General features: G+C 37.1%; 2 protein-coding genes across 2 annotated transcripts; one reads left to right on the forward strand and one right to left on the reverse strand.

Annotated features, from left to right (window-relative positions):
• Window positions 1-394: 394 nt before the first annotated feature.
• On the reverse strand, window positions 395-7,760 carry sybl1 (synaptobrevin-like 1). The gene is made up of 8 exons (XM_059346829.1): window positions 7,622-7,760; window positions 7,007-7,185; window positions 5,062-5,119; window positions 4,635-4,772; window positions 4,363-4,453; window positions 3,902-3,969; window positions 3,650-3,742; window positions 395-1,530 (listed from the first exon to the last, which is right to left on the reverse strand). The coding sequence occupies exons 2-8, from the start codon at window positions 7,150-7,152 to the stop codon at window positions 1,465-1,467; spliced, it is 660 nt and encodes a 219-aa protein (XP_059202812.1). The 5' UTR covers window positions 7,153-7,185; window positions 7,622-7,760; the 3' UTR covers window positions 395-1,464.
• A 1,525-nt stretch (window positions 7,761-9,285) lies between these two features.
• polr1d (RNA polymerase I and III subunit D) lies at window positions 9,286-14,482 on the forward strand. Its single transcript, XM_059346830.1, has 5 exons — window positions 9,286-9,342; window positions 10,463-10,560; window positions 10,871-10,947; window positions 13,276-13,358; window positions 14,153-14,482. The coding sequence occupies exons 1-5, from the start codon at window positions 9,301-9,303 to the stop codon at window positions 14,207-14,209; spliced, it is 357 nt and encodes a 118-aa protein (XP_059202813.1). The 5' UTR covers window positions 9,286-9,300; the 3' UTR covers window positions 14,210-14,482.
• Window positions 14,483-20,447: the final 5,965 nt, after the last annotated feature.

The raw sequence follows: 20,447 nt of genomic DNA on the forward strand, positions 1-20,447 counted from the left end.
ATTAATTTCTAACCTGCCTCCAGTGTTTCCTCACTGCTCTATGTTGAGATGGAGCTTCCTCAGTTTGTGCTTTGTTTTTAATAGGATGGATGGGATGGAGGGTCAGGGGTGGAGGGTTGGGGATGGGTGGAGGGTGTTTGCTTGTTTCTGTTTTGTTATTTTTATTATTATTATTACTTTCTCCTTTTTTATGTAAGCACTTTGTGTTGCATCACTCTTGTATGAAAAGTGCTACATACAAATAAAGTCTGATTGATTGATTGATTAATGAGTTGGCTTCTGTTAGTCACTAACAGTTTGAATCAATTAATTAAAGAATAATTGTCCTCATCTGTTCAGCTTATTGTAATTATGTCAGATGTCCAAAATGAAAAAAAAAAGGAAAAAACATCTCTTTTGTTTTCCATCTGAAGAGATCAACCACTTGATACCATCAGATTTTATTATTTCAAATCTGGATGTACAATAATTAAATAATTACATGATTATAAACCATATGATGCCAGGAAGCAAATCTATTTACAATGTAAAAAGTGCATTGTGTTAACAGAAAGAACCGCACACTGAACATCCTAGCAGAGGTAAAAGGTGAAAGGAAGCTTTCTAACAAGGGGGCAAAGAAAAAGAAAAAAGAAATCAGGCTTGATTTTAAAGAACCATTACATCTTGTGAGTCAGTTATATCAATCAAATTTACAATATTTATTTATATGCTCATATCTGGTATTTTACAAACATTTATGTCAGAATATACTACTGTGCTTGGCAATAAAACATGAAAGGAATCAGAAAATCTGGTTCTGGGCAAAAAGGGCTCATTCATGAAACACCAGCAGCATGGTTCATTAGACACTTGAGACATACTGTATACTGCATTGGCTTTGTCTAAAGTTAGTTTTGCGTTATATAACAGAGGACCTGACAATGTGTTGTGTGATTCCTTCTTGGTGGATCTGCAACATGCTACCTATACTTGCAGGTCCCACATCTCAGTTGACATTAAAGGAAAAGCAGGACAATAATAAAGCGATCCTTGCTATCTTTGTGGCTCGTTCTGGACTCAGTCTGAATGGATTAAATACATAGGTGGGTGCAGGACAGTATCACAAACTGATACATCAGGCCACTAAGTGCATGAGACAGGATGAATGTACCAGACTAGTATAAGACAAGATTATTGTTCCACATCAGTTTTAGGCCACATGGCTGCTGTCCATTAGTGTGGGTATGAGGTGGGACTCCCTGTCCAGAAGGCAAGTCAATGTGCACGCTATCAAAGAAGGGGCGAGGGAGGAGGCAGGAGGAGGAGCAGCAGCAGGTGTGTCTTCTGGGGATGTTGAAGCTGGAGGAGCAGAGGAAGGAACGTTGTGTTTCCTTTTGTGTCCACTGGCAGGCAGAGTTTAACAGGCGCTTCTCCTCCCCCTCTTCCTTTTTCCCTCCATCTCCTTCTCTTTTAACACTCCTCTCATTTGACACAAGTGGGCCAGCTCAGGCCTCCGCAGGCAGCAGAAACGATGATGTAAAGGACCACCTGAGAAGAGGACAGAAACAGAGTGAACTTCCTGCACCACTGTGAGCCATGTAGAAAGAAATTCAGGGTTCAAACCGATTTTTAGGTGTTCAATTCAAGCCCTTTTAAGGAACCTTCACAAAAAAGTTCCTGGACCTTCAAAACATTAAAGACAACATCTAAATTTTTACTGTGGATGCAATTGCCAAAAATAACATTTACATATTGAAATGAAACTGAAATTTGATGGTCAGGTTAAGTACATCTGTAATAAGGTCAAACCAAATCTTAACTGTTTTCGTTTTATCAGAAGGAACCTGTCACACCAAGCTGCAAAACTATACATGCATGCTATGATTCTCTCTCATTTATCATACTGCATCACATCATGGTCTCAGGCTTCCACAACCATTATGAAACCTATCGTCTCCATATACAAGCAAGCAATAAAAATCATGGACCAAAAACCAATTAAATGGCATCACTGCCACATCTTAAGGAAACACAACCTTCTCACACTTAAACAATGCATCTGGTCTGTCCAATGTAATTGCTATGTCCATATGAAATAAACACTAAATAAAAAAATAAAAAAAAGATTGATACCCACAGCAATTAATGTATATATAATAGTTTGTTTATGTTACTAGCAGTTTCTATTAACTTTGATTAATCATGATTAATTAATGCTTGGACATTTCCAGTGCATGGATAAAAAGAGTTATCCAACTTGTAGCGAAAAGACAACAAACAAACATTGCGCCTGGATTGTTTAATTTCAGACACTGAAAGTTTTTAGGTTTACAAGAGTGATTGTGTAGTAATCAAATTATGTTGAAAATCAAGCATTCTTCAAGTTGTACCTAGCCTTGCCTTGTCATAGCTAAAAATCTAGGCTGTACTAGCAAACAAATCTAGGTACCCTGTCAGTCTGGGGAGAGCCCTGAACTAGCCACATGCTTCCTCAGATACATGCAGAGTTAGCAGACCGCTTCTTGACAGAGGGAGATTCCCCGGTAGGACGTAGCGCGTGGGAGGATCACGTTATTCCCACCGGTTCCTCCCCCCCCCATCAGGCGCCCCGACTGACCAGAGGGAGGCTCTTTAGCGAGCAGGATCAATGCATGTTTTTGTGAGAGGTCCCTGTAAGGGGATCCTCGGGGGACACGGGGAGAACATGCAAACTCCACACAGAAAGGCCCTTTTGCCGACACCAACCAGCGCTACGGACACCGGAGACATGGAGATGGGGACACACCTCCAACGCCCACAGCGTCCTGGCGGGAATCGAACCCAGGACCTTCTAGCTATTTTTTTTATTATTATAGGTAGGGCCGGGACTTTAACTCGTTAAGTAAGATTAATTAATTACACAAAAATAAATGCGTTACAAAAAATTGACACATTTTAATCGCACTTATTTTTGCACCGCGGAACATTTCTCACTGGATGAGTTTCAGGCGGACAGATTTTACTGGAGCAACAAACCACAGTGAACATGAATGAAGAAGCTGATGAGAGCGCTTTGGTTGGCCCCGTGGATGATGGGACATTTTGTTACTAAAAACCAACGGATGGAAGCGTCGAAAAGAGCATGGTTGTGTTGCTATGCAACAAGGAATTCACATATCACCGCAGCACATCGAGCCTCAAGTATCACCTCAATGCAAAACATATAGCAGCTAGCGGCTAGTGTGGTAGCTAGCGTGGATTGTGTTTTACTTAAAAAAAACAAAGTATTATAGTTTACAGAAGGTCTACCTACCTATAGGCTACCTGAATTTCTGAAATGTACTATATTTCTAAATATGCTATTGCTACACTTAATTGCAAAAATTGCACTGGTCTGTTGGACTTGAACAAAAATAAACAATATTTTTGTTGCTTAAGCTTATGTATTCAGTCATTATTCAATGGTATACTAAAAGTCCATGCGAAAAAAATTACTTCTCACTGTTCTCGAGTCAAATATTTATGTGCGATTAAAATGAGATTAATTTTGATTAATTAATTACAAAGCCTCTAATTAATTAGATTCGTTTTTTTAATCGAGTCCCGGCCCTAATTATAAGTAATCATTTTATTGGTTAAACAAAAAACAACAAACACCTAACCATTTTCTATTTCTGAACATACTCACCAGGCACACCAGCACAATGACAATAGTCAGCTTGAGGTTCTTCATGCACATGGCTCGTGCCAGGTTACGACTTGTGGTCTTAAACGTGACCGACTAAACAGAGCAACAAGAGAAAGTAACATCAGGGGAAACATCTGTGCATGAGCAGCTTGCTTGGCTGCTGTCAAAAGATAAAGTTGTATACTGCTAAATATCATGCATCAGACAAACAAATAGGATGAAGAGGGGAAAACTATTGGTCTTTAAACTCACTGAATCAACCAGATTTTCTGTCTTGTCAATCAGCAACTCCAGCTTCTCTCCTCTCTGAGCTACCAAGTCTGTGAAAAGGCACAAAGAGGGACACAAAAGGTCCAGTCAGTGTAATGAGATTCATATCAAATGGTTGTTGAAATCTGACTGACATTTGAGACAGTAATGCCCCAGTTTTCAACAGAATTTAGCGCATTAAAATGTTGCGTAATCTTTTTGGCCAGAACTTTTGGGCATAAAGGCCAACAGATAGCGATGCTTCATTGGCACTGCACAATAAGAGGTCATTGATGATGCAACAACAACACACTGCATTCATTTAAGTGAAGAAATGCCACTCGCACAAAACAAGCTTCTGATTCAATCAAACCGACATCCTATTATTATTATAATCTTATAACCACATAAAAAAGAGACCCTTTCAGCGTCACTGTAGATGTGGAGAGTTGTGAGAAGCTCACCTATATTGCGGACCATAATGCCCTTCAGGTCATCCACTTGCATCTGAGTCTCAGTGACGCGATCTGATCCTCGTGGGTCAGAGTGGTGTTTCTACAAAGAGAAAGGAACAGAAGTGGAAGAAGGAAATGGAAAGGGGATCAAAGTGTAAGTTGTGATAACTAAACCTGTATGTTGGTTATGTTTTTTAATAGATTACAGAAGTACAAAGCAGTTACAAGGCTCTCACAAGAGAATGTGGCTAAATACGCTCAGGATCGTTTTCAGTACTCACCATCTGAGCTGCCAGTGTCGAGGAGAACTCACTGTTCATGGCGTAAGGCAGGGCTGTTTGTGCTCGCGACCCGTACGTTGTCTGGAATCGCTTCTTGACTTCACTGAGGAAGCTGAAAGCACGCGACCTCTCAAAGTCCTTCAAAGTTCAATAAAAGAGTTATTATTTTAAATACAGTCACACTAAAAGGTCCAGTGAAATGAAAAATGCCTTTCTTTATTGTCAAATTGTGGCATTGAGTGTTTTGTTCTGCTTTCTGTTGAAAAAGGCTCACTATATTACTTCACAAACATGGGACAGAGATGTATTTGGGTGTATTTCTTTATATTCGCATAAAGTGAATTTCAAGGAACCTTAAATATTAATAACTTAACTTCCCACTCATCCCTAAACCAAATATAAAAATCTGAGCCAATGATATACTTACATCATCAGTGATACACAGGTATATGATTCTGTCATGGCAGATGTAATGAAAGAGATAGCTAAAAAAAAGACAAAAAGACAAAATGTGTTGACTTTGCAGATACACGGTTGAAAGTACAAAGTTAACTGTAGCTAATGTTTCATTAGACATTCTACCTTGCATGTAGAGTGCTGTATTAAAGTGTAGTAAATGGGCTGTAACTTTAATTGGTGAGATTTTTGAGTGAGGCCACATTGCATGAGCCTTTGTGGCATGTGATAACACTTTATTGTTTCAGATTGTTGTTTCCTGCAGTACACTCTCTGTGAGCTCTTAGCTTTTAGTGATCTACACAGAGCTTGTCCCCTGCTAATATATGATAGTTCACACTGAACCTACAAATTATTCATACTGAAAGAAGGCACTTAAATCTTGTATTTTCACAGGAATAATGTGGATTTCTCATGTTCAAAGTGGTGGGTTTAACACTTTGATAATCACATAATTTACCCACTTTATATAAATGCAAATACTGTTACTTTAAAAATTAGTTAGTGAACACACGTTTCTTCTTTATAATCCTGATTATATCATATAATTATATATTTTTGTTTCACAAGTCTGTCAATGTACAAGCAACGACACTAACAAAGTGAGTGTAATGACATTAGTAGTAGTACTAGTAGTAGTAGTAGTAGTAGTAGTTCATAACATCAACTCCTATTAGTAACAGCCAGCTGCAATAACCAAGTGGCTGTTAAAGTTGTGATTTGCATGTAAAGTTGTTCTACATGGTTCATTGTTATTTACAATAGTGCATGGCTGAAATTAACGTAGGGTTCCTGTACCTTTTCCAAAATCAAATTCAAGGACTTTACAAGCTTTCTCAGCACCTTACAGCTGTCAATTCCACATTTGCATACAGTATACCGATTATTTTACTTCTTCATCACATTAAATTAGATGCCACCGTGCTATGCACAACCCAAATTGTGTAGTTTGGCAGCATTCTACAGAAGGATAATACATTTAAGGAAAACACAACAAACTTTACATGTTTCAAAATGTGCCACCTGTCATCCTATATAATCTACATTTCAAGCTTTTAAAAATGTCAAACTTCAAAATTTGTAGAGAACTGTTGGAAAATCTTCATGTTTCATGTTAACTATATTTTGAGAACACTGACATTCAAACATCTAAATACAAAGCCAATTTTCTACCTTAATCTGACTAGTATAGCCTGTTTTTGTATGCGTTGACTGTTGTTGACAACCAAAATTTACACTTGCCCGAGGGAACCACTAATGGTGTCAGGTCTGCCTTCATAACTTGTCCATCTGTTCACAGGTATCTCAAAAAGCAGACAGGCAGGTTCACCACTGTTTTAACTCATGGTGCATGATAACATCCCCCTTTTACATAGTAGTAGGATATGAATTTTCCTAAACTGAGAAAAACATGCTAACCCATGTAGTCACTGCATCTCGGTGATACTCATGAACATGGTACAGCTCATAGCAAAAATCCAAGAGGATTAAATACATATTTTCTTTGACCCTATGTATATATAAAATATAAATCTAAAGTCACTGTTTAATAAGAATTTATAATCTATTTTTAAAATGTTAAGGTATTTTCTGACATTTTTAGAGACACTGTCAGCAAATATTTTTAAACAATTTTTTTTTTTTATAAAGTTTTTTAAATATTTATTGTATATAGGTGTGGGGAAACGATGACATTTTATCTGGACGCATTACGGTAATGTATTTGTGAATTAAAAATATGTTTAAAAATGGAGAAAATATAATTTTAGCACAAAACAATGAATTGTGCCTCATTATGGCTATATTGTTCATTATTATTGTATTATTATTATTATTATTATGTTCTTATGATCTTCACAAACATAACTTAGACTGGCTTCATGAGAATCACCAATATGAGTGTGTGTTAACCCTACCTGCCGTGGCTGTAGGTCAATTTGTTGTTCTCTGATGGGATTTTGGCTAAAATCTGTTCAGTCACTTCCAGGAAGTTGCCGCCACACCAGGCATGCTTTGCCAGGATGGTGGTTCCACGAGCCACCACAGCAAACAGGATTGCCATGGCAACAGCTGAGAGGTTGAGCTCTATCACTAGCTGACAAAACAAGAAGAAAAACATAAATAGGTCTATGTTACACAGAGCTAGAGGCGAGAGAGAGAGACGGGCTGGGGAGAGAGGTTGCCTAACAGAGGATGGTTGTGGTGAAACGTTTTAGGGTGACGTTAAAGATCACAACGATACAACTGCAAACGAGAGGAAATTACATGTATATACGTTAACTAACAAGAAGCCACTAAGCCTACTGGCGTTACTAGCAGGCTAAATGATCCAGTTGTCACGAGAAAGTGAAAACGAAAGCCAGATTAACGCTTGCTCGAAACAACAGGCTAGTTAATACTGTTGTTGACCAATGTACATAACGGCATTCGGCACTTAACTGTCGCAATAACAGTAACGTTAGCTACCATTTATCGTTTCTAGAAACACAGTTGACGCAATGACAAATCATATATAATAATTAATCCAATACCTCGATGTGTAAACGCTGTTCCAAGTAGCTAATTTGGCGCAAACCCCAACATCTAAAGAGACTTCATCTGCTAGCAAGCTAGCTAATCCCTTTCGAGTGACTTCTGCTTTGCAAGTCGCCCAGACCTCCAGACCGGAAGACGAAATCCCCCTTACGCTGGGTATTGTAGTTATTTCTACAGTCCATGGACCAACTTCCAAATTGTGTTGTTGGTTTTTAAAAACTACATTTTTTGACTTCCTATTACGCAGTGTGTACGTCACATGTTTTCATAGTACGTCATGCTTTGGCGACAGGTTGGATTTGCCGTTAGTATTAGAACCCCTATCATGGTCTTACAGGCAACTTAACCGCTGCTGCAATGGATAACTCTTAACTGTGTAGATGGTTTTAAGGAAAATAAAATACATTATTATGTCAATATATCATGCTTCTCATATACAGCCATCTAAAAAAATATTAGACCACCCTTGTTGTCCCTACTTTGTCAAAAATAGCTGGTGAGAGTTTAATTTGAGAGCTGATATCTAGCCATTTTCCATGGTTTTCTTCATAATGATTTTGGTTATTATCAAGGAAACCATGGAAATAGCGAGATATCACCCCTTAGATTAAACTCTTATCAGCTATTTTTGTTGTTCTAATTATACTTGTACAAACAAATGTACCTTTAGTTGTACCAGGCATTAAAATAAACAAGAAATTGAAGAAAACAATAGTCTAATATTTTTTTCCTTGACTGTATATATGCCTACTATAAGCGACGTGAGATAAAAGTTAGACTGTGCAGTGAGGTAAATTATGCAACCACTTTATTTACTATAAGTAAGTATTTTATTCTGCATCACAGGAATACTTTTTGTTTTGATTTTTTTTAGCTCCAGTGGCAGGTTTCTGAGAGTAGTTATTCTTTGTTTTTCTTTATCCGAGCAAATTTTATTTTGTGAAATATTAAAAAAAACTTGAAAATCTGCCCCAATTGTACCCATGACTAATTTTCATTTTTATTTTTTTTATTACCACACAGTGAAATCTATGGAAGCCCATTAACGCCATAAAAAAAAAGAAAAAGATAAAACTATAGTAAACTAAACTACTAAAAATATCCTCAAAGTCAGTCGAAATAATGAGATAAAAAGTCATAATAATGAGATAAAAAGTCATAATTATGAGATAAAAAGTCTAAATTATGAGATGTTTTCACACAGCAGCTCTTTGGTGTGGGAGGATTGACACAGAAATTGATTATGAGCACATTGAGGACTACATTAAACGTGGCTTAACAACAAAAAAAATACTTCATTTGCTTTCTGATTCACATGGGATTGTACTAAGCAAGCAACTTTTTATCTCATAATTATGACTTTTTATCTCATAATTTCGACTTTTTATCTCATAATTTTGACTTTTTATCTCATTATTATGACTTTTTATCTCATAATTATGACTTTTTATCTCATAATTTCGACTTAATTTGAGGATATTTTTACTATCAAGGCTAAGTTTTATCTTTTTCTTTTTTATGGAGGAAATGGGTTTCCATAAAAAGTTTCTGTAACGAAAAAGGATAACAGTTTTTTAATCATTATATTTCTGAATATCTCTCTTGCCTATCAGACAGTACTACGGGCTGAAAATCCCACTAATCTTTGTTGACGTACAGAGGCTAAATGTGAAGCATGGCTGCCGGGGAAGGCGAGAAGAAACCGGTGCTGGAGATGGTAAGAAGCCAGAAAGCCTTGTGCTTTTTTGACATTTTATATCTATACTAATTTGCCGTTGTTTAACTCTTTTTGTAAGAAAACATTAAACTATAGTAGCTAACAGTAGCATTTCAACCGCTCGTAAACGCCTCACGTGGGAAGCTAACGTTCTAGCAAGCTAGCATTGAGTTATCTGTTGTTGTCTGTCTTATTCTAACCTGACACACAAACAACATCGAAAGCTGTTCTCTTTAATGCAACATTGGTTGTGTACTGATATGAATGACATTATGTTAAGCTAAGTTAACATAAATCACTTTAGCTGCTTTACATTCTTCTCAGTCCATAGCTAAGTCAGGGTTTCTCCACTGGGGGGCAGTATTGAAACAGAGCCCAGAGTTTGCCCAGCTGCTCAGTGTTCAGTTTAACACTATGGAGTCTTGGGCTATTTTGTCCTATTTTGAATCCTTTTCATCCTGCCTATATACACCACTTTAAAAAAAATTTAAATGCCATATTGGTATTTTTTTTTCAGCACAACCTCACCAATATGACCTGATAATAATTATTTCATCCTGACTTACTGGATCAACATTTTGAACCCAAAAGAAACAAAGAAAAACGAACATAAAATGTGATTTTAAATCAGTTTTTTAACTTGCAAAATACTATGATGCTCAATAAAAAAATTAAATATTAAAATATGTCAGATATGTCAAATATAACATAAAAGAGGGTTACATCCAGTTCTATAATTTTATACAAAATATATTTGATGATGATATACCAAGTACAACTGGAGACAAGGTCAAACTGAAACTGGCCTCATGGAGTTTACAGCCAGAACTTTAGAGGTAAATTTACAGTAGGGCTCCACGCTGCTTTGTTTTCTAGTCTGGATGTGATGAAGAAGTCATGCTTTGGAGCTTTTGGAGATACTCCAGAGGGTTAATATATTCAACTGATGCTTATCAGTGTGCATCTGTGAGATAATAAGTACTGAATGTATTGGCAGTGAATAATAGTTACCTCTCAATGTGATTGATAGAGTCTCCCACTCACTAATCTCTAAGGAGGTTTTGTGTCTGTTTAGAGTTGGATGTGCGATGTTTTAATAAATTTTCCTTCTGTGTTTTAGGTCCAGGCTGATGGGGCCGATGAGGGCTGTGTGACATTTGTGCTGCATGATGAGGACCATACACTTGGCAACTCCCTCAGATATATGATCATGAAGACGTAAGTAACGATTGAAGTGTATGACTGATGGTTAATTTGTGCTATTTGCGATTTAACTCCAGCTGGAAGGCACAGCTTTTTCCCCCTTTCAACTAATTTAGGTCAATTTGACAATTTATAATAACAATATCACAAAGGGAAGTATGTGGTTACACTTTGTTCTCAGTATTTTGTTCTCAACTCAGTCCAGGTCAGCTGGGTTGAGTTGATAGTGGGAAAATTGTAATAACACGAACACAACTCCACCCTTCTTAAGCAAAACACTGCAAATAAAACAAATCCTGCTTTCACTTTTTCTGTTTTACATCAGTGCGGATGTGGATTTTTGTGGCTACACCATCACCCATCCATCTGAGAGCAAGATCAACTTTCGCATTCAGACACGAGGTGAGACACGTCCCCTAAACTCTGTCACTTTATATTTTTCTTCTTCTTACATACTATGCTAATATGTGCATTTGCGTAGCACAGCTAGAGAGGAAGCATTTTCAGGCCGTATTGCAGAGTAAACATGTTGATTGGAGTCTGGTGCATTCACTTTGGCCAGACAAGAAAGGACAGTGGCTGACTTGGAGCAGCACACGTACACATACACCCCGTCCTGTCCTTGTCTACAGTGAACCATTACCACTCTGCACAAAGTGCCTACAGATAACAGCAGCCCCATCACATGAAAGGACTCTGCAAGCCCGAGAAAACAACTTGTTTTTGTTGTTGAAGTGGGAGGATCCTCCCTCATGGCTTCATCACAGCAAAACACAATTACCTTTCAGGCACAAGAAAACCCCAAGTCTCCACTGTCAGATATTCAGCTGGCAGACAGTTTTATTTAATTCTGTCATTATTGCTCCCCACCATGACCACAACGAAAATGGGTTGGGTGGACGTGATGTCAATCCGAAAAGAGGTCCAGGATTGGAACAAACAATTCTTTTCATTTACTTGTTTCCCGTATTAATTCATTTGATGACCACAATGACATACTCAAGCTTAGAATTGAAAAATCTCATAATCAATACCCAATAAAGCACAGTAATTCAGTTTATAAGGATAAAAAACAAGCAACTCTTTACACTCCTGTGCAGCTGTTATCACTTTTGGGGCACATTTTTAATTTCCTGTTGACCTGCTCTGTCATCAGCAGCTGCAGCAATTTGCTATGTTATCATTATTGGTTTTAACTGTATTAAATAAAAATGTCATATAAATATGTATTTTTGATAAATCAAAAAAGCTCTGAAAAACTTTTCGAGCAACATTTACTTTTCACATTTGTTTGTATTTTATTCATTTACTTTTCCCTTAAAAAAATTCCCCCCCGTGCTCACAAACAAATTCCAACTATTGGCAGTGTCATGTTTTAATAAATTATTGTCACTTGCAAATTGTACATTCATATGACATTAATTAAATATGTCGTTGTTTTGATTAATGAGTGAGCAAGAAAATGATCCAATGCTGTAAATTTCAGCTTGCATGTTGCAAATTTGGTGAAAGGGGCCTGCCAGATTGACAGAGAGGCATGAGATGGAAGTAACATGCAAAGCACCGATCATTGTGTGAACACAGTGAGACACACCAACACTTGGCTTACACACAAAACCATCTAGCTGCTGTATATATCCTCTTGGTAAGTAATTAAGTAAGTGGATGAGACCACTTCCATAGGGACAACCACCATATGAAATAATAAATATTTACATGAAACCAATACCATTTAAACATGGAACACAAATAATCTTTCTGCAAATACAAGTTTATATCAGTAATTAAAAAATGCATAAATCAACATGGTTTTTGATTAATCTTTAATGGTTTGCTCCACCCTGTTGTGTTAGGCTAGTACTGTGCTTTTTTAAATGGGTGAGTGTATTACAAATCATACCAAATTAACATACCAAATCAGAGTAGGAAATCATGGCTTAAAAAGGAATAAACATTAGTCCTATAAAAATGTTTTCACATCTGTGACTGCTTAAAACCTGTTATTACTAAGTCTTGTTGTTGTTATCACTAAGTCATTGTTTCATATGCACAAGATTTCATTTTCAGTCGTTACATTGGCAAATACATTTATGTTTTATGTTGGTTTAAGTATAAATGTTGTTATTTGTGTTGCTGCTGATTGGGTAAAACCATTAAACCTCTAATACACCCATCAAACAAGAAAAAAAAAAATATCCGTTACACACAGTTTTGAGGATACACCTTGTTCAAAGTGCCCCAGATGCTTGCGTCACTCTTTGGCCCCCCCTGCTGCAGGAAGAGGTGAGTGCTGCTGGTTGAGATGTATTTTTCACTAAAACAGGAGGGCCAGTCCCCCCATGCTTCCCCAAATACCCTCTGGAGGTACAACCGCAAAGAAAACTTTCCAAATATTTACCTAACTCAATCAAATATCAAAACCAGTATTGTCTGATCTACTGTTTCATGTCAGTCCTTCCCACAAAGATCCCAGTGGCCCATTTCAGGTAATGGAATCCCGGCCTCAATTACCGGGCCCCTGAACAGAGCCTCCATCTTGCTTACTTTCTTGATTTTTCTAGCGACTCTGGCAGACCTCATATGGTTGCCATAATATCATTGTGTGTGCAAAACTATTTGTCCAACTTGTGCTGACTGCTGCAGAGGTGATTTACCCTTAAAAAATGCATTCATCCTGGTTGTTTTTGTTACTACTAGGTCTTCTTCAGAGGTATCTTCTGTCTGTTTCAGGGGGAATTCCAGCCACAGAGCCGCTGAGGAGGGGTCTGAATGATCTCATTGATGTTTCTCAACATGTTCTCAACACATTTCAGGTCAGTATTTGTGTCCATTAGGGCTGCACAATATATCCTTTCAGCATCGGCAACCCAAACACATCATGCTAAAACTTTTTTGCTGGATGATACAGAAGGAAACTCAAATGGTTCTCATTTTCCGTGACTCATCCTGTGTTTTCCCATTATTCACATTCAGTCTAGGCCAGCCTGCCACAATTCTATAATTACCCTTAAAATATTTTTGACACTCAATTGGTTGGGTCTGTGCAGTCTACCCCCGATTCAACTCTGTGTGTTTGGGATGGCTGCTTGGCGTTGGAGGATCTGCTAGTTTCTCTAGGTTAGTCCCAGGGTAGAGCTGGGAAAAGATTCTATTTCATAATTTATCCATATATCATATGGAATGCAGCCCATCCAAAAGTTGGCCGGTTTACAGACGGTTCACAAGTTCACATTTTCTATCGGCTTGCCACCAAAACTGGATGGCCTTTGACCAGCTGACCTTTAGTGGAATGGAGGACTTGTGTCGTGAGTAGGAAGCATCATTAGACCTCCTCATGTGTCAGCTGAGAGCAAATTACGGCCTGTTGAAGGCTCTGTGTCTCTGCCTACCACAGGGCGTCTGACCCAGCGCTCTGACCTCTCCACAGAGGAGGGCAAGCAAGAAGCAAACCTTAATTGCCACACATGGAACAATATTTTTGTAAGGAATACAAGAAGAGACCATGTGTTGACTGGCTGGCTCTGGATATGAGTGTCATAGTGAAAGGAAAGTCGCTCACACTGTTCCAACTCCAGTTCTGACTACACTTTCTTTTATTTTGTTCCAGGCGAGAGTTAATGAGTTCAAAGAGAAGCAGGAGAAGCAGGAGCAGCCCATGGAATGAAAAGCATCACCTATGTGTGACTATTTTTTTTACAAACTGTAGAAATGTGTTCCCATTTTTTCCCTTTTTTTATATCTGTAAGGTAGTTTGAAAGTTTTCCTCACTAATGTGATGATGTCACATTCAAACATTTGTACAGTTTTTGTTTTTTGAAACATGTTGGGATGGATGGATGGATGTGTGGTCCATCATGAATGTATATGATAAATGTCTGTTCATCAATCCTGGATTTTTGGAATGATAAGTGAGACATTAAATGTATTTAACAAAGACTTTCATCTTCTTTCATTTCATTATAAAATTGGAAACATTTTGTAAAACGAAGAACACTCACCCATTTGACTTGTACCGAAGTATTTATTTTCACAACTACTTGTGTCTGTCGAAACCCAAATTACTCTCATCTGTTGTTTGAAGCCTTGTTTCCTGAGTGAAGGAACAAGTGGAAGCTGGAACCTTCTAATGAGCAAAGGAATGCGGTGTGAGAGACTTCATACAGTGCCAGGAAGACCGAGCGGCAAATGAGAGGAGACCAGTGTAAATAATGAGGTTAGAGTTAGTTAATAATAGTTATGTAACATTATCCTGCTGTCAGTCACATGGTCATGCATAGCTGTCTTTGTGGGTGCGGAGCGTAATTTGAGGAAAAACAGCAACTAACTGCCAGCCATATTTAATAAGGTATGTGGGTGATTCTCATGAACATGGTACAGCTCATAGCAAAATACAAAAGCATTGAATACATATTTTCTTTGAGCCTTTACAATATATACAATCTAAAGTCACTGTTTAATATGAATTTATAATTATTTGAAAAATTTTCATGTATTTCCTGACACTGAGCACCAAAATTCATTACCATAATATATTTTTAAATAGAAAAAAACAACAACGAAAGGTTTCTTTTTTCTTTTTCTTTGGCAAGCACTTAAATATGCTCAAGGGTAGCTGGTATCACCAAAATGAATTTTATTCAAATTTTACACATATTTTAATGCAAACAATTCTATCATTACCGTACCATCCAACCAGTTTTTCTAATTTTTCATTCAGATTTTGTTCTTTATACATTGTTAAGAACCATTATATTTGATTATATACTGTTAAATTATAAATTTTTAAACAAATGTATATTTATTTTTATAAGTGTGGGGAAACCATGACATTTTTATCTGGACGCATTACGGTAATGAATTTGTGAATCAAAAATAGAGAAAATATAATTTTAGCACAAAACAATGAATTGTGCCTCATTATGGCTATATTGTTCATCCATATAAAAGTGAAATATATATAGTTTAATAAAGTATGTCCTAATAATCCTCACAGACATAACTTAGACTGGCTTCATGAGAATCACCCATATGTGCAGTATGAGAATTATGATCTGATGGATGAAACGGTCTAACAGATGACAATATCAATCTTCTCATCTATAATACTCAGCAAATTAGGACAAGTGAAGAAGTGTAACCTCATTTCCCCAAATTTCAAACCATTACTTTAAATGCACAGCATGTCATTTTCTTCTGCTGTGGGTCTCTTCATCAAAATATGACATGAATCTTTGTGGGATCATGGGAGTTGTTGTCTTCCACCAAAGCTGATGAAAATCTGTGACTCAAGCAGAAATAACGTTATTTGAGGAGTTAATGTATTAAAGTTTAATTCACATTTTTTATTCTTCTTGTTATTTCCTAATAAAGAAGGAGCCATAATTAAAGTTAACTGATGCAATGTTAACATGCTATTTGTCAACCACCTGTTATATTTGGATAATTTTAAGAAGCCTGATAGCTCAGATAATTGGCTCCACTTTAGCTTTCCTCTTTCCCACAGGCCTGTGAGAGCACAGTTTGTGTTCACACAGAAGCATGATGTGACTACAAGCTGTATTTTATCTTGTTTAGGCTTTGTAACTCAGAGATACGTGCCTGTAGGACAACACACACACATTGTGTATCAGAATCATTGAACGAGACCTGGACAGCTGTCGGCTGGTCCATGTCATAGGTAACTGGCCAATAGAACTAGGTTGCGTGTATTGCTACCTATACACCAGAAGACTTTGAAAAGATTTGGAAAAGACTCCTGGAAAACTATCAGCTCACATCTAAAGACAAGTGTAGTAACTTACAAATGGAGGAGAAGCAGCATTTGGCTCCAGCTGCTCTAGTGTGTGCAGTGGCTTGTGTTGAAAAAGAAGAAGAAGAGAAGACGCCACAAAATGCCCCCCACAAAACTGAAAAAGGGTTTCTGCTTTTCTGACATGAAAAGTTGACTATTTTACAGTAAAACTAGATATAAGGAAGAATGAAGTAAAGGATCTTTAGAAATGAATTCATGATATACATTTATGTCCTATTTAATTATAATGTGTTTAATTTAATAATTATATGTATCAGCTCTATCAACTTTCATTTAGTTAATCATACATTAATCATCCATTATTTATTACTTATTTATTTAGGCTATATATTTATTTATACATTTTAACTGAGTCTCCTCACTGTTTACTAAGAAACAGCGCCCCCAAAAATCAAAATATATGACGTCACTATATTTTTATTGAGGACTGAGCTTACTATCATTATTGTGATGTTCCTTTTTCCTGTGGAAGTGGTTTTACTGGCCGGTCTGGAATCGTGGACCTTTCCCCCGCTCATCTTTTAGTTGGTGATTGACTTGAGATAATATCAAACACGTTTTATATGATCCAAACCCAAGACTAGGAAAAGACTGATATGAAACAGAGCAGATTACTACCTTAAAGTTAACCATGGAGATGACGGGAGTGCTGTGACTCCAGTAAAACTCCTAGATTTACTAAAGACTTAAAATTTTTGTCTGGGACTGTGAAAATCGTTTGGTGTAAGCCCAGCATAAGTCAAACTTCTGTAGAAAATGAATGTGAATTATTGCAGTAATTAGGGCTCATTCTGACTGGGATCCTGCCAGAGTGATGTCAGTCTGAGTCCAGTGCTGCATAACTTTACCTGTGACATAAATAAAGGACTGCTGCATTGAGACCAGTCTTTTTTCTCCGGTTGAGTTTACTCTTAGGCTTCCAATCAACAAACCTGAACCTTTACACACCCATTCAGCTACTGTAGCTAATGTTAGCTGATGTGACATTAACTTGCGAAGTTACCATTAGATCTGTCAACCACCCAAGTGCAGGAAGCGTTAGCAAGTTAATGTTGCATTAGCTAAGTAACCATTAGATGTGTCATCTACACGGGAGCGTGTCTATGTTCCCCGGGTTCTATGTTGCCCTCTTTGTATGAAAAGTAACAGACCAGGGAACATTGGACCCTTTTTGGGAAAAGTGGGGGAAAAGGGTCCAATGTTCCCGGTCTGTTACTTTTTCCACCATTACTGCCAAATTCCATGGCAAATAGGCCTAACCCTAATCCTAACCCTATTTAAAAAGCCAAAAAAAGGACTGCAAAGTAACCACAAAGTAGCTGCTGTGCAAATTTAAGTTTTGGGCTGCTTGAGCTAAGGTGGGCCATGCGACGGTAGGCCTGCTGGCCATGCTGAGAGTCTACCGTAAAGATTGATAGATTGAGGGCAACATAGGACCCATTTCAAGAAAAAGGGTCCTATGTTCCCCGGTATGTATTGCTACAGGGGAACATAGGACCCCTTTTTGGGAAAAACGGGGAACATAGGACCTTTTTTCTAAAAAAGGATGACCCCCACCCAAGCAGCTACTGCAGTAAACATTAGCAAGTTAATGTTGCATTAGCTAAATTACCATTAGATGTGTCAAAACCACCCAAGCAGCTACTGCAGCTAATGTTACCTAACATGACGTGATGTAGTGTGGCAGGAGAAAATGCTGTATGCATGTATATGTAGAATTCTGTGATTTATGATTTACAGTTATTCTTTGACATATCATCTGGTGTTTTCTTTTGGAGGGAGCAAAGGCTATATGACGCCACTAAAAGGCATCCAAAGGTCTTTTTGGCTAATAAATTAATCTTCCATCTGTTAGTGAAATATATGTTGTAGCCTGCATCTTTTACTGTGATACTTGCTGTCTTGATGACAGGACTCAAATGCTAGGGTTTAACTTGCAGTTGCGCAGCAGCATTTAAAGTGCTGGCTGTAGAGAGGAAACTCCCAAAAGCCCTCACATGTCCAAAAACCACTTCAAAGGAGAGCACAAGACTTGAAATATAGAAAATACTTTATCCACAGTGACACGGGGAGACTGAATCACTGCTGTTAATAAATGTTTCACTTAGCGAATGTTTATTTTAAGCGTTGCGCCTCTTTTAATGTGGTTTGGTTCAAGATGTCCTACTGTCAAGAAGCCCAATATTTAGTACATAGAGTCCTCGCTAATACCAGGTTTTATTTGAACCATATTTGGTTCACGATCAAACAATAAACTTTATATTTTTTCCCTTATTATAATAATTATTATTAATAATCAATAATAATAATAATAATAATAATAATAATTGTATTATTATTATTACGTTTTTATTTATTATTCATTTTTGTTTTAATAATATTAATAATTTCATATTTCTAATTGTTTATATTGTACATATTTAATACTTCATTTCATTTTTTACTTGTTTATTTGCTAATTCCTCTCTTATATTTCTAGTTTATACTGCTGTTTACTTTTTTTTGTTTTTTTTTGCTATCCACTTTGATGCTGTAACTCTTAAAATTTCCCCGCTGTGGGACTATTAAAGGAAATCTTAATCTTAATTGTTTTTATATTTAGATTCCAGCACTTCACAGTAATTTTTTCAGTTAAATAATTATTGCTTTAATGATTCGATTTCATGCAGCTATTTTAGATTTTGGTTTATGAGTGCAGCAGTGTACGTGTGTGACCTCGGGGTTCACTGACTACAGCCAGGCCTGTGTGGTTTTTGGGTTGTCAGGAAAAAAAACCAACAAAATGATTCTCTCCAGTTGGTAAATATTTTTCTGCATGACATGGACAATGATCCTCAGAAGCTTAATGTTATTGATCACTCAGAGGCAAATTAGAAAATAAAAGTAACTGCTATAAGATACCCTGCCTTGTGGAACTTGTGACTTTTTCCAAACAGCTTTATCGAGTTAAAAAAAAAAAAAAGGACTCAAAGGACTTCAAATTTGCATGATGAACTGATTTGAAAGATGAGATTTTGAGATTTAGTGGTAATCTCTTTAAACCTGCTTCTTGGAACTGGCCCCTGTTTCTCCAAACAATCATTCCAAACCATAAAAGGTCTTGTAAAAGGTCAAGTCGAACTAATCTGACATGGTTTCTTTGGAAGATCTTTGATCTCTGCCCCAGATAAACCAAATGTAATGTCTCGTCAAGAAAAAAAGAAAGAAAGACATGAAGCCCGTGTCAAAATATTTAACCTTTGACAGCCTGCAAACAGCAGAGGTGATTTTTTCACTCCTGTCAAGAGTGCACCACTTGCACCAAGTTGAGGATTTGTATAAGCTATGCTACACTCAGAGAACAAAAGAAATGTAAAGAACATTACATGATGCATTTACCTGAGAAGCATGCGCTGAAAACAATGAGAACAACTTTTTCGTCGTTCCCTATCCCCCTGTGGGTTTTCATGTAAACAAAAGTTATGTTCAGTGCAATGTGTCCTCATCGTGACATCCCAAGTTTCAACATTCAATGTTTAATTGTGAACAGTTGCAGGGTCACTATTTAAAAAACGAAACAAAAAACAGGGTTTTGGTTTAAATACCTTGCTCCAGATGTAACTCCCTGACTCTGTTACGTAGGTGATATAGAACATTGTTAATGAAAAAAAAAAGAATCAAATAAACAAGACTAATTTTGTTCCACAGACTCCAGTTAAGAAGAAAGTAGTAAGTAAACTTCTGCAGTCTTCTCTATAAGGGGCTGTTTGGGCCATAATTCATTCTTACTTCTCACATTCACAATGCTACCTCTCACATTCACAATTTTACCTTTTATATTCACAATTTTACCTTTCATATTCACAATTTTACCTCTCACATTCACAATTTTACCTCTCACGTACACAATACTACCTCTCACATTCACAATTTTACCTTTCATATTCACAATTTTACCTCTCACATTCACAATTTTACCTCTTGCATTCATAATTTTACCTCTCACATTCACAATTTTACCTCTCACATTCACAATTTTACCTCTCACATTCACAATTGTACCTCTCACGTACACAATACTACCTCTCACATTCACAATTTTACTTTTCAT

The sequence above is a fragment of the Centropristis striata genome, chromosome 12 (genome assembly GCF_030273125.1).
Source record: "Centropristis striata isolate RG_2023a ecotype Rhode Island chromosome 12, C.striata_1.0, whole genome shotgun sequence".
Taxonomy (NCBI): Eukaryota; Metazoa; Chordata; class Actinopteri; order Perciformes; family Serranidae; genus Centropristis; species Centropristis striata.